This window comes from Fundulus heteroclitus, chromosome 14, assembly GCF_011125445.2.
Source record: "Fundulus heteroclitus isolate FHET01 chromosome 14, MU-UCD_Fhet_4.1, whole genome shotgun sequence".
NCBI classification, from domain to species: Eukaryota; Metazoa; Chordata; class Actinopteri; order Cyprinodontiformes; family Fundulidae; genus Fundulus; species Fundulus heteroclitus.
The window spans coordinates 33,590,598-33,604,461 of record NC_046374.1 but is presented as its reverse complement, the minus strand read 5'-3'; the positions used below and the strand labels follow the sequence as shown (position 1 = coordinate 33,604,461).

Sequence of the window (13,864 nt, the reverse complement as noted above, 5' to 3'; positions counted from 1 at the left end):
CCAGTAATTTCACAATCATGTGATGGAACAATGATCAAGATCTTATGTGAAACAACAATGACAGCAAAACCACAAGTTGTGACAGTGCCTGTTGATCTGAAAGATCAATCTGAGGAAGATGGTTCCTCTGAAGATCAACCATTTATGCAGGACATGCTAAAACATGTCTCTGAGCACTTATGGTCTAAACATGACACAGATGTGGGCTTAGTAAAATCTGCAGAGCCGGTGTCAGTTCAAATAAAACCAAATGCACAGTTTCCTTTTCGCCAGCAATACCCATTGAAACCAGAAGCAGAACGAGGCATCCAGAAAACTATTGATGGACTGATGCAGGCAGGAGTGCTGGTGGAAGTAGAAAGTCAATGCAACACTCCAATTTTTCCAGTTCTGAAAGCAGACAAAAACAAATACCGTCTTGTTCATGACTTAAGAGAAATAAACAAGATAATAGTAGATGCAGAATCGGACGTGCCAAATCCAAACACTCTCTTAAATTCAATACCAACTGGAGCTCGTTTCTTCACCGTTATTGATCTCTGTTCAGCGTTTTTCAGCATTCCGCTATCAGAAGAGTCACAACATTTATTCGCATTTACCTACAGAGGTAAAAAACTCAGTTATACCCGATTGCCTCAAGGGTTTAAACTCAGCCCGCACATATTTAATCAAGTGCTAAAAAGTGATTTGGAAGGACTCAATTTAACCGGAACTGTGTTACAGTATGTGGACGATTTGTTAATATGCGGAAACACGCTAAATGACTGTCATCAGGACTCAATCAAAGTTCTACAAAGATTAGCAGAGGGAGGACACAAGGTCTCCAAACAAAAACTACAGTATTGTCAACCACAAGTAGATTACTTAGGAAGACAAATATCACAAGGAACAGTTGGCATTTCACCTTCTCAACTGGAAGGTGTCAGCAAAGCTCCAAGTCCGCGGACAGTCGGCGAAATGATGACATTTTTGGGAATGACAGGATTCAATGCAGACTGGATTGAGAACTATGCGGAAAAAACAGCACCGCTTAGGGAACTCATAAAAGAGACAGGAAACCAGTCGTTGAAAGCAGTGTTAAAATGGACAACTGAAGCTAAAGTAGCCTTTGAAACACTAAAACAGGAAATGCAAATGGCACCAACTTTGGCATTGCCAGACTACGATAAAGTATTTTACCTGTATGTGGCCAACAGAAAAAACATGTACGTGTCAGCTGTACTAATGCAAGAAACCTGTGTAGGACGACGGAAGCAAGCCATTGCTTATTACAGCACTAAACTAGACAATGTGGCCCAAGGCTGGCCACCATGTTATCAAGGTCTAGCAGCAGTCTACTACGCTTATGAAAAAGCATCAACCATAACAATGGGTTATCCGATAACAATACGGACCCACCACAAAATCACAGAACTGATAAATCAAGGAAAGTTTGTGATGACTCAGGCAAGATGTTTACAGTACATGCCACTTTTAACATACCCAGACGTCACTGTGCAAAGGTGTTCAACAAACAACCCTGCTGACATGGTACCTCTGGACTGTGAAGGAGAACCACATGAGTGTCTTGCAGAAACAATGAAATACACGAGACTAAGACCCGATTTAGAGTCAACTCCGATAGTGAATGCGGAAGTCACTTACTTTGTCGACGGGTCATGTTTCAGAGATCATCTTGGAAACCATGCAGGTTATGCTGTGGTTAAACAAGTAGGAGACAACTTTGTAACAGTCAAAGCAGAAAAATGCGAGCAACCATGCTCAGCTCAAAAAGCAGTACTAAAAGCACTGACAGAAGCGTGCAAACTAGCAAAAGGAAAAGTAGCAAACATATTCACAGACTCGGCTTATGCCCATGGAGTGTGTTATCTGTTTGCTGCTGTTTGGAAACAAAGAGGTTTCAAACGAGCAGACGGCAGTCCAGTACTACATCAAGAACAGCTAAAAGAGCTGATTGCATCGATGATGCTGCCATCAAAATTGGCAATAATAAAATGCAATGCCCATCGTAAAGGTAATGATTTAGTCATTAAAGGGAACAACGCCGCAGATGAGGCAGCAAAACTAGCGTCTAAGTGCCAGATGGTTATCTTGGCACCAGTGGTCACCTTGGAACCAATGGTGACACCAGAAGACATCATTCTGATGCAGCAGGAGGCAGGTGCGAGTGAGCACGCTCTCTGGGCGCAGAGAGGTGCAACGATGAGTGAAAGTGGGTTATGGAGATCACAAAGTGGACATTTAGTTGCACCAGTAGCATTGCTGACAATGTTGATCTCAGATGCTCATGGTTTGGATCACTGTAATAGAGGTAAAGTGATGGAGAAGTTGAAAAGGCAAGGTTATTGGTCACCTTACATGCAAGCAATGGTGGATGAAATCTTGAGTCAATGTGAAATATGTGCAGAAAACAATGTTCGTAAAGGCATAAAATCACCGATTGGTCACATTCCGGTCCCTGAGGGACCCTTTAAACATCTTGTGATAGATTATGTTGACATGATAAAGCCAGTACAAGGGAAAAGGTACATGCTGGTTGTGATCGATCGATTCAGCCGATGGGTTGAAGCAGTCCCATCAAAGACATTGGGAGCTGATACAGTGATTAAGTTTCTGACAAGAGAGGTGATTCCGAGATTTGGCATCCCATCAGAAATCAGCTCAGATAACGGTTCAGCATTTATCCAAAAGGTGTTGAAAGGTGTTTTGTTAAAGCTAGGAATTAAACAACGCTTTGGAGCGATTTATCATCCCCAGAGTCAGGGTATTGTTGAGAGAATCAATGGGACTTTGAAAGCTAAGCTGAATAAAATCTGTGCTTCTACTAAACTAAACTGGATTGATGCTTTGCCGCTTGCGCTAATGAGCTATCGCATGCAGTTGCACCGCAGCACACATTTAACCCCGCATGAAATGCTAACAGGCAGAACAATGCCAGTGCCCGAATGGAGGCTTCCATTCAAAGGCCCGGCACTTGAGCAGCTACAAACAGAGTTGAAAGCATATATGGATCAACTAACTGCTATCCATAGAGCTATCTATCTGCAGGAAAAAGCCAGAAGTTCCTGTCCAGAGACGGTGGTGAAGAGACCAGTCGAACCAGGAGACCTGGTGTACGTGAAGGTGTTCAGACGAAAATGGAACTGCTCGAGATGGGATGGACCCTTTGAGGTCAAACGAGCGACCCCAACCGCCGTCCAAGTTCAGGGGAGTGATACGTGGTATCATTTGACTCATTGTACTAAAGTACACGCCAGAGACACTGTGAAGCCAGACAGTGCAAAGATAGACACTGTGAAGCCAGACATTAGGAAAAAGTGTGAACAGACGATTTGCAGCAATGAGACTAGTATTAATGACATTTCACCTGTGGATGTTGGCAGAAGTGGTGAACCTAACGACAGCGAGGCCGGAGATGAACTCTCACAGCCTGCAGCCAGCGCCACAGCATCAGCCAACGTAAGCTCAACCACGAGAGAAAGCAACGAGTAATGTGGGTCGAGACAGTCGACGTCCAACCATGAACTGTGGGACTTCGGTCTATAAAGGGAAATCCACCTTTGTAGAACAAGATAAGTACAACACAACGTTAATGGGTTTGAACAAGTACACACCAGTGTTTTTGCCAGCTGAACTAAAGTTAACGACTCATCTAGGTCTTAGAGAACAATTAAGAGTAAAAACAAAAAGAATGCGTAAGAAAAGACAGACCCATGCTGAATTCAAATGGAAAGCAACGGTAACCGATACAGAATTTCATACAGAATTAGATACAGAATTTGAGGTAAATGTCTATTACAATACCAGGAAATTATGCGAAAAAAGTGTTAAACAGGAATATAAAGTGTATGGGGCAGACCAGTGTTCAATCCTTTTATACATTAAGGACGATGGTTTTGGCGTAGAAGTAAGAATAGAGTCCCATTGGGATCCTGAGGACAATTACAAATATGACTTAACAATAAAGAATCCAGGTAATGGTAAAGGAGGTACACGAAATGGTGATTTAGAGCGAATAGGAGACAAGGAGATGATTGCTACAGTTCAAATTGTTAATGATCAAATTAGGATTCATGTTGAACCAGACAGTGATAAATATGATTTGGTTGAAAGAAACGTGATTATCTATAGATTGTTGCAAAAGGGTGACAGACGAAGGATGTGTAATTCGCATGCTAATGTGAGCCATCAATTATCTAGTATAAATCAAGAAAACATTAATTGTAAAATGACTGTTAAGATTGCAAATTGTGGATGGATTATTGAAGCAGATGTTATAGCCTTCCGTATTGACAAAACATACGAGTTGAAATTTGAAGATATCACTTCAAGTGGAAAAGTTGATTCATCTATATTATGGAACCTACCGAAAAAAGAGGCTTTACCAAAAGAAATCATTTGTTTCCCCCCAACAACTATGGCTACTAGAACTACTGAAGTGAAGAAAATTACCGTCCCTAGTGGACATGTGACTTTACCTACTTCAGTCACCAAATCAGGACCAAATAAACCGACAACCTTAACAGTTAAGACATTAACAGTTACATCAGCATCTACAATCTTAACTAGCACAATACAAAGTTCAAACAATAACGATAAAATTACAAAGGCATATACAAATAAAAAGGAAGTGCAACCTACAGAGGTTGATAGCAATTTAGAAAATGCAAAACCTACAGTGCCTCGACCTGAAAATAGCATAACCGAACCTCCAACAACCGCCACGACTAAAGCAAATCCACAGACAGTAGTTTCAACTGCAGTAGAACCCAAAACAGCAGTAGTTTCAAGTACAGTTAAATCCACAAAGGAAGTTTTAAAAAGTACTAAACCTTCATTAACAAGATTAATTACAACAGCACCTTCTCCGGTTGATGTAACGTCAAACCAGGACAACAACCTAATATTAGAATTCACAGAACCAGATCCAAAACAGTATGGATGCTCTGAAAAAGAAGGATGTGAGGATTTCTCTGAAGGTTTAGATCAATTTTATGAAAAACGCAATCCAAAAGTAGCTATACCAAGAGCAATAAATAAACTACAGGATATTAAATGGCACGGAATCAGACCAAGGGGAGATCCTTTATGGCAAAGAGCCTTACATAATACATGGTATACAACATCATGGTATACTGTCAGGGAGTTAACTAAAAATGATTGCTTAGTATGTACTGTTGCCCCGGGAGCAGTACCTATGGTTATTCCAGAAAAATACACGTCAAAAGAATGTGCAGTTGTGCAGCGTAAAAAATGTAGCAATGGTGAGTTCATTTCAAGAGAAGACGCAGTGTCATTTTTTAAATTACCTATGTGTGGTTTGAGTTGTAGACTCTTATATGGTTCAAGAAACTCTCATCAATACTTAGAAAAATGGAAAGGGTATAAACTAGAATCATTGTGTGCAGAATTTAACATTAGTACTACAGATAATGTTCCACCTACTGATTATGACATAGATTATGATGCAGACTACGAATGTTTCGTTAGTGGAGGTTTTGAGGACAGTGAAGGAATTAATGTAGGAAACACCACTGTAAAATGTAATGTAACTTGGGTGTTATCTTGGTTTAAGCATGCAAATGTAACACCAGTGTTTGCTACAAAGCCCGTTTGGTTTGAAAACCCAGAATTTGTAGAAGAGGACTGTAAAAATATAACTATGACTTTTCCCAAACTTTTCTTTTTAGCAGATCAAACGTATCCAGTGGCAGACAGTTACTGGATGTGTGGTGATGACATGCTAATGAACACTTTACCACTTAAGTGGGTAGGACTCTGTGCATTAGTGCGAATGAAAGTACCGATAACCTTAGTGTATGAAGGGGTAAAAGAATTAGCTCAAATTGAAACAGGTAAAACTAGGTCTCGTAGGAGTCTAGGAGATTACGGATTAAATGAAAAAGTTTATTTAAATCTTATTGGTCAACCAAGAGGAATTCCAGATGAATTTAAAGCACAACATGAAGTTAAAGCAGGTTTTGAGTCTATTTTGCCTCAGATTACTATTAATAAAAATGTTGAATGGATAAATTACATTTATTATAATCAGCAGAGGATGATAAATTTCACGGTGGAAGGATTTATGGCACTAGGAGACCAATTACATGAAACAAGTAGAATGGCAATACAAAACAGGCAAGCTTTAGATTGGCTTCTAGCAAGCAAGGGAGGTGTATGTCACATGTTTGGGAATGAGTGCTGTACATACATTCCCATGAACACAGCTCCTAAAGGTTCGTTTAGGGTAGTAATGGCTAAACTTATGAAACTTAGAGAAGAAGTAAAAGAGAATGCTGGAAGAAACAACTGGTCGTGGAAAAGTCTGGAAGAAATTTTAGGAGAATGGGGAGCAATGGCTGCAAAAACAGGAATAATTTTGGTGATAACGCTGATTGTATTCTTTCTAATTGTGTGTTGTGTTGTGCCTGTTTTGAAAAGGTGGATTGTGGGGACAATGTATAGATGGATGACATCAGGCAGCAGCCATCCGAAGGGCTGATCCCCGGCCGCCTGGACACGTCCATGGACTCATGCGTGTGCTACAGACTCATGCCACATGGAAAGGAGCCCCGTGATCGGGATGAACTCTTTTTGTTTTGCTACATGTCCAGGAACTCATTCAAGCCAAGCACACGAGCTGAAGATGACTAACCCTATTAACCTTGTTTAAGTTACTCAATAAATAAATAAACAAAATACAATACAATGAAGCTTTGATAGATAAGGTAGCACAGGCGGCCGGTTAGGTTAGTTTATACTATCATAACATTAGATTCTAACATCCATTTCGTTTTTAATCCTGCGTATCAATATTATTAGCAAGATAATTTACATATGTTGTTTGTTGTTTGTATTATGATGTTTTGTTATTATATCATGCTTATGTACTCTTTTTATATGACAAGTGCTGGATGTCATTGCGAGTAGCATGGCTGACTTCCAATTGATGCCGTCGGTCAGGTGACCGATGATAACGGCGGATGCTCAGAGGTATAAGAGGTCCATGAAAGACTTTTTCCCCGAGAATGACACATAAATAAGTGACAATTATCGGGGGTTTTTCACTTTCATATCTAATTGGAAAGATGTTATTGCAAAAGCAATGACTGTTTTGCATACGTGACTGTCTCTCTGTCTCTCTCTGACTCTCTCTGTCTCTCTCTCTGTCTCTCTCTGACACTCTCTCTCTCTCTATTATTGGAAATATGTTATTGATTGTAATCTGCACTTATTACATGACATTTTATATCAGCACTTGTGTAAACACCATGATTACATTAGTATGTTATCCATTGGTTGTGTAAGAAATTAGATCTTTTTTACATGTTTGTTATTATCACAGCTAGACTTGATCAGTGTGGAGTCAGATTTTCAATGAAGAGGTCTTCTAGATATGTCACGCTATAACGTGCCAAGGGAGGATTTATGGGAGTTAGGGTCATTTTGACCTTTTTTCCCTGGCTCTCGCCGATGGGGTTAAGAGGAAACACCTGGACCCGGTTATTCAATAGGACTGTTCCAAGATATGTCAAGTAGTGGAATTAATCGCTCTGTTGTTGTACTTTTTGTGATAAACACTTCCCAGAACTTAAGCCCTGTTGCCAATTGACGTCAATAGCGTGTAACGCACACACACCAATGGAGACACACAGACACTTGTGTTTAACGCACACACATTATGAGCCTTTAAAGTGACGACCATTGTATTTGAATGTCAGAATTCGCTCCGGAAACCCGTCTGTACGTTTCTAGGCATAATAAAGACGAATTCTCGTTGTTAAGACAAAGGAACGCCATTTTCTCTGAGTCTTTCTTTCTTTTTAAAAGGTTAATAGTTAAGTAATTCTCCCACAGTTGTGAGCCTCTAGACCCTTGTAAGCTCTCATTTCCTCAAGAGTGTGCAGAGGGTTTTCACCGAACACCAGGTAATGCATCTGGATTACGGCTAAACAAGGCACCGTGGAGGGCATACGGGTCCATATGGTCGATCACGGAACATTTCCTCAGGTATACGTCCTTATCTGGTCGCTCTAGCCCGCTGGCGTACTTATCCATTCGCGATACGATAATACGTGTACGACAACTAGAGATAAGGAAGTGAACCACCCAATATGGCGGACCGGAAGTTGGCCAGTGACGTCAGTGAAAACCCCCTATTAATGATTTCTACCAGCTTTTATTTATTACTACCTTTTAGGTTTACGGTTTTATTTTGAAATTTCTTGCGATATTCTAAATTGGTATTAAAATTTTAAAGCTTGCAAGCGTTTTTGAGCAATTGCATTTTTTTTGAGAGCTGGAAAATAATCCCCTTACCATCTCATGAAAGAAAGGTTTGGATCTTCGCGCCGACTCCCCAGAGACCCCAGAGCAGACAAGACCAGGAGCTCCTCAACGTCCCTTCAACCTTAGGGGTACTAGAGGCCGGAAAACTTCTCGGGACGGCCAAACTGCTCCTGTCCTCAGACTCCCCGGCTCATCGGTCGGAGATTCTGTTTGTTGTTGCCAAATGTTATGGGAATTCTAAACAATAATAATTGCATTTCCATCTTTACTAAATGAAGAGATGGCGGTGATGAAGTTCCAGCACTTTTATTAAGAAGCAGAGCAGAGATCACATAGATGGAAAGTAATCACACCCCACGGTCCCACTGCAGTCTGCATCTGCCCTGTCTCTGCCCTGTCTCGCTTTTGGCTCTCCCTAATACTACACAGTGGCCTTGGCATGAGACAAAACAGAGACAGTCTATCCTAGACAATAATCATCCCACACAGTATTTGCACAACATTTAGCCTTGCAATCAGCGGCCCATGCTCACATGTCCGAGTGGTGTGAGGCCAAAGTGAATTCAGAATATTATTTTTATTTACAGTCATGGGACAAACAGGCAGGCAGATAAACAATCGAGATATGCTGGATGTTCTCACCGAGGTGGCACAAAACGATCTGGCACCGATGATTGAATTGAAGGCTGGTTATATAGTGCTGTAGAGGGGTGGGGTTTTTTTTCCAAAATAAATACTGCAAAACTACATGGAAACCGTTTTAAAAATATAGGAGAAGCCTCTGACTTTATAGATCCACATCTTGACTATAACTGCAACAAATTTGGACTAAATCAGTTGAAGCATAATTGTCCCAGAAAGGTTTAATTGAGCAGTGTGCTGTGCGGACATGTGATTTTGGCATAGTTGTGTCTCTTCTGTCACATCCATTAATCATTCAACTTCAATACATCAATTTAATTTCTCATATCTAGATGTTTCCAAGGTTCATAATGCAATTAAAAGCTTGGATTGTAAAAAAAAAAAAAAAAAAAAACAACTGCAGGACCAGATCATCTGGAATTGTTTTTCTAAAAAAACAGATGCTAATTTTATTTATCAACTTTGACTTATATTTTCCTTTTTTCTCTCAGTTCAGGTTGAATCCCTCTGGTCTGGAAGGCTGCTTCCCCTTCATAAAGGTGGAGACTAATTTGAATAATTATAAGTCCATTTCCAAGTTCTCTGTTTTGGCAAAGGTACTTGAGTCCTCAGTCAGTGTACAACTGAAAGACTTTGTAACTTCAAATAGTGTATTAACTGATCTCCAGTCTGGGTTTAGAGCATTGCATAGCACTAGCACAGTAACTTTAAAAGTATTAAATGATTTAATTGGTTCTGTAGATAATAAGCAACACTGTGCAGAACTTTTCATTGACTTGTCTAAAGTCCTTAAAACAGTCGATTGTGAAATCATTTTAAAAAGGCTCCTTGAGATCGGTCTCTCTCGAAATAAAATGAAACCGTTTGACATCTACCTGTCAGGTAGGTCACAATGTGTGCTGGTGGAGGGTCTTTCTTCCCCTTATCTTCTAGTATCCAAGAGTGCTCCACAAGGTTCTGTCCTACGTCCCCTTATTTTTAACCTATATTAACAGTTTAGACAAAAAAGTGCCATATGCCAATTTTCATTTTTATGCTGATGATACTGTTTTGTATTGTGCTGCCACCACAGTAAAACGTGCTTTTGAAAAGCTACTAGCAGGTTTCGGTTTGGCTCAGTCTAATTTACTGATTTATAGCTTGTTTTAAATGTTCATAAATCTAAAGCAATGCTGTTTTCTAATTTTAAGATAATGGACAATTCACAATTGTTGCAGCCCATTATACTTCCTTTTCAAGGCTTTTCCATCAGTAGTATTTCAATATAAATGTTTAGGTTTTATTATTGATGAAATCCATCCTGAATAACCTTTTACCAGTATAGTGTACTCTGTGAAGAATTTTGTACTCTATTAGTGGGAAATCAAGCTTCTAGTCATTTTTAAAGTTCTTAGACATATCTGAGCCCAGGAGTTTTGTTCAAAGCTGACTGATAAATCCTCTTCCCATTTCATAATAGGAAGAGATATTGAATCCTCTAGTCTAGACAATGCCCTGTGTATTTTAGACAGTAGGTTTGGGGGAGATTTAGATCCAGGAACTGTAATAAATTTATTGGAATTTGTAAACAACATTTAATGAGTTTGAGTTTATTTTTTACTATAGATTTTATTTGTTGATATTCTAAGAATTTATTTTTATTAATACCATATTGTAAATTTAATGTATCAAATGTGATAAACTCAGTTTCTTCAAATATATGTTCCAGGTATTCAATACCTTTATTCTTCCAGTATGGAAGGTTTGTCATGTTAGTTTTTTTGTAGGACGTCAGGATTATTCCAGATGGGTGTACGGCTGCATGGGATAAGGGATGTCATTTTAAAAACTCCCACCAATTATTCTCAATTACACTCAACTGAAAACCATTGTTACAAAACTTTACAATGACACATGAGTATGTTTCAAAGCAAACCCTCAGATACTTTAAAAATAATGTTATTTTATTATTTTATTGATAAGTTTTCATTTTTTTTTCTCTGTTCTCTCTTTTCTGAAAGAGATAGAGAAAAAAAGAGATGACATGTGTTGCGAATTGGTGCTTTATTATTTAAAATTTAATAGAATTGAGTATAAGTAATAGTAATACTTTGGAGTGGACCAGTTGGAGTCCCTACTTGAATCTGAGAGAAAGATGATATTTCTAATATAGATTGTTTATGTTTTTCTTATAAAGCATTTTGAAGCTTGTACATTAAACATCCCTTTAGAAACAAAGTTGTATTTAGTTACCTCCAAATAAATAAACACAACGTTTTCTTTACAAAAAAATTATAAATAATAACAACAATAATAATTTGACAGAGCTTTTCTTACCATTATTGGAGTGTTATTTATCAGCTTGATCTGTACTTTGACTCAAATAATGAAACTCTACTTTGTCCACCACTTTTAATATTTACAGTTTCTATCATCTCATCTGCATATGGAGTTTTACAAAAACATCTGACAAAGCAATAAATGTCAATGTTGTTAGATTAGATGAATAGAAATCCTCCTGAGTAGTGATAGCCTCCATGTCTGAACAGAAACCCGAGGGGACAGCACCCTAATAAACCCCAACATCAACAAAACAATAAAAAAGAAGACAAAGTAGCTCCATAACAACAGCTGATCTCTGAGCAGTAAAATAAATCACATAATGATCTCTCAGCAATAATGATGATGACTATAGAAACATAAACTAAATTACAAATTTTAACCAACTGGAGCTTAAATCAATTCCAATTATTTCAGTTTAACAACCTCTGCAGAGATTCCGCCAGAATAAACGACAGGCATATAAAGTTTAACACCAGCATATAGAGGCTGAGTGAATGTGGTCTGGACTCTGTGGAGGAGAGTCATGGTGTCAGAGACGCTGTAGAAAGACAGAATACCTGCTCTGTGATCCAGATACACTCCTATTCTGGAGGAAACTGGACCTGATAATGTAGTTTTTATGTTGTTGTGCCAAAATTCATAACAGTCTGTGTCACAATATAATGACCAAGATTTTTCATTGAATCCAAATGAGCATTCCTTTAATCCTCCTGCTCTGCTGATGTTCTTATATGAAACTGCTACATAAACTCCTTCTCCTCTCCATTTCACCTCCCAGTAGCAACGTCCGGTCAGACTCTCTCTACTCAGAACCTGAAGCCAATCGGTGAATCTGTCTGGATGATCAGAATAAGACTGTTGTTCCATAAATGTTACTTTTTTGTTCCCCTCAGATAATACAAGATAACAGTTTGCTGTGTTTGAATCCAGAGTGATTTCCTGTGAATAGTTTAAGAATTCAGCTCTAGTCGTTGGTTCTGGTTCTAACAGTAAAACATCCACTTTAATGACTTTTTCTGAGATGTTTGTCCATGCATCTCTCATGATGTCCTGTATTATGTCCCTGAGCTCTGACACAGCTGCTGTCACATCCTCAAAGTATCTCAGAGGACGAATATTGATGCTGGATGAGTGTGTAGACCCACTGAGTGCTGACAGTGAGGGGTAGTTGAGGAGAAACTGGTTGTGATCCTCTGTGTCTGAGAGCTGCTCCAGCTCAGCGTCTTTCCTCTTCAGCTCAGTGATCTCCTGCTCCAGCTTCTCCTGAAGCTCTTTGACTCGACTCACTTCAGTTTCCTGCTGGGATCTGATCTGCTGCTTCACATCAGAGCTTCTTTTCTGGATCAGACGGATCATCTCAGTGAAGATCTTCTCACTGTCCTCCACTGCTTTATCAGCAGAGAGAATGAAGGTCTCCAACTCCTGTTGAAGCAGCTTCACATCTTTCTCTTGGTCCTGGATTCTCTGCTGGATTTGTTGTCGTCTCACCTGGAGCTCCTTCTGCTTCTCAGTCCTTTCTGCTGCAGCTGGGACTGTTTCATGGTCTTTATGTTCATCCATAGTGCAGAGATAACAGATACAGTGCTGATCAGTACGACAGAAGATTTTCATCACCTCATCATGAATAGAGCAGATGTTCTCCTGGAGGTTCTTGGAGGGGTCCACCAGCTTGTGTTTCTTCAGACCAGGGACGTCATGGTGAGGTTGGAGGTGATTATAACAATAAGAGGCCAAGCAAACCAGACAGGTCTTAGCAGCCTTCATCTTAATTCCAGTGCAGACATCACAGGCCACATCTTCAGGTCCAGCATAGCAGAGATCAGCAGGAACAGCTTGGAGTCCAGTCTTCTTCAGATCTTCCACTAAGTCTGATAACATAATGTTTTTCTCCAGAACAGGCTTCGGTGTGAACTTTTTCCTGCACTGAGGGCAGCTGTAGCTTCTCCTCTGATCCTCTCCATCCCAGAAGCCTTTAATACAGCTCATACAGTAGCTGTGTCCACAGGGAATAGTCACTGGATCCTTCAGTAGATTCAAACAGATGGAGCAGGAAAATCTTTGTGAATCCATCCGACTTCCTCTCTGAGCCATTTTACTTGTCATAAACATCGGAATTCTCAAATTTCTACTCCTATAGATATGTCCAATAAGAATCCAAACACCAGTTTGTTACTCACTGATCTGCAGCAGTTTTTATTATCAGAACGGTGATAACACCACTCCCAAAGCTGCTAGACATCTGAAAAAGGAGAGCCAGGAAGAGCAGCAGCAGAGCTAAACTTTGTGTTGAATTGGAGGGAGGAGTTTCGCTGCAGTTGATGTTGGGAGGGGCGGATGATCTCCAATGGCTTTTGACTGCAATTATTTTAGAGAAGCAACAAGGAAAGAGATATAAGGAAATTTCCAGATCAGATTTCATCCATTGTTTTACAGTATTTAAATTATTTAAAAATGGAAAACACATTAAATTAAGAGCTTCAAAAATAGCTTTATTTGATTCTCATTAGTCTTTGGGACAGTGGCAGAGCCTTCCAATGCCTCAGAACTACTGCCTGAAAAGCTCAGTGTCCACAGATTTTTAAAGAGGTCTGTTGTACCAGTAACACCATTA

General features: G+C 39.5%; 1 protein-coding gene across 1 annotated transcript; it reads right to left on the bottom strand.

The window, feature by feature from the left end:
• Positions 1-11,314: 11,314 nt before the first annotated feature.
• LOC118565826 (tripartite motif-containing protein 16-like) lies at positions 11,315-13,369 on the bottom strand. Its single transcript, XM_036146858.1, has one exon. It carries the CDS (start codon positions 13,360-13,362, stop codon positions 11,659-11,661), a length of 1,704 nt encoding a protein of 567 aa, XP_036002751.1. The 5' UTR covers positions 13,363-13,369; the 3' UTR covers positions 11,315-11,658.
• Between the last annotated feature and the right edge of the window lie 495 nt (positions 13,370-13,864).

Bases quoted from the DNA above. Each gene is read 5' to 3' on its own strand.
- LOC118565826 (XM_036146858.1), bottom strand. From the start codon at position 13,362: ATGTTTATGACAAGTAAAATGGCTCAGAGAGGAAGTCGGATGGATTCA.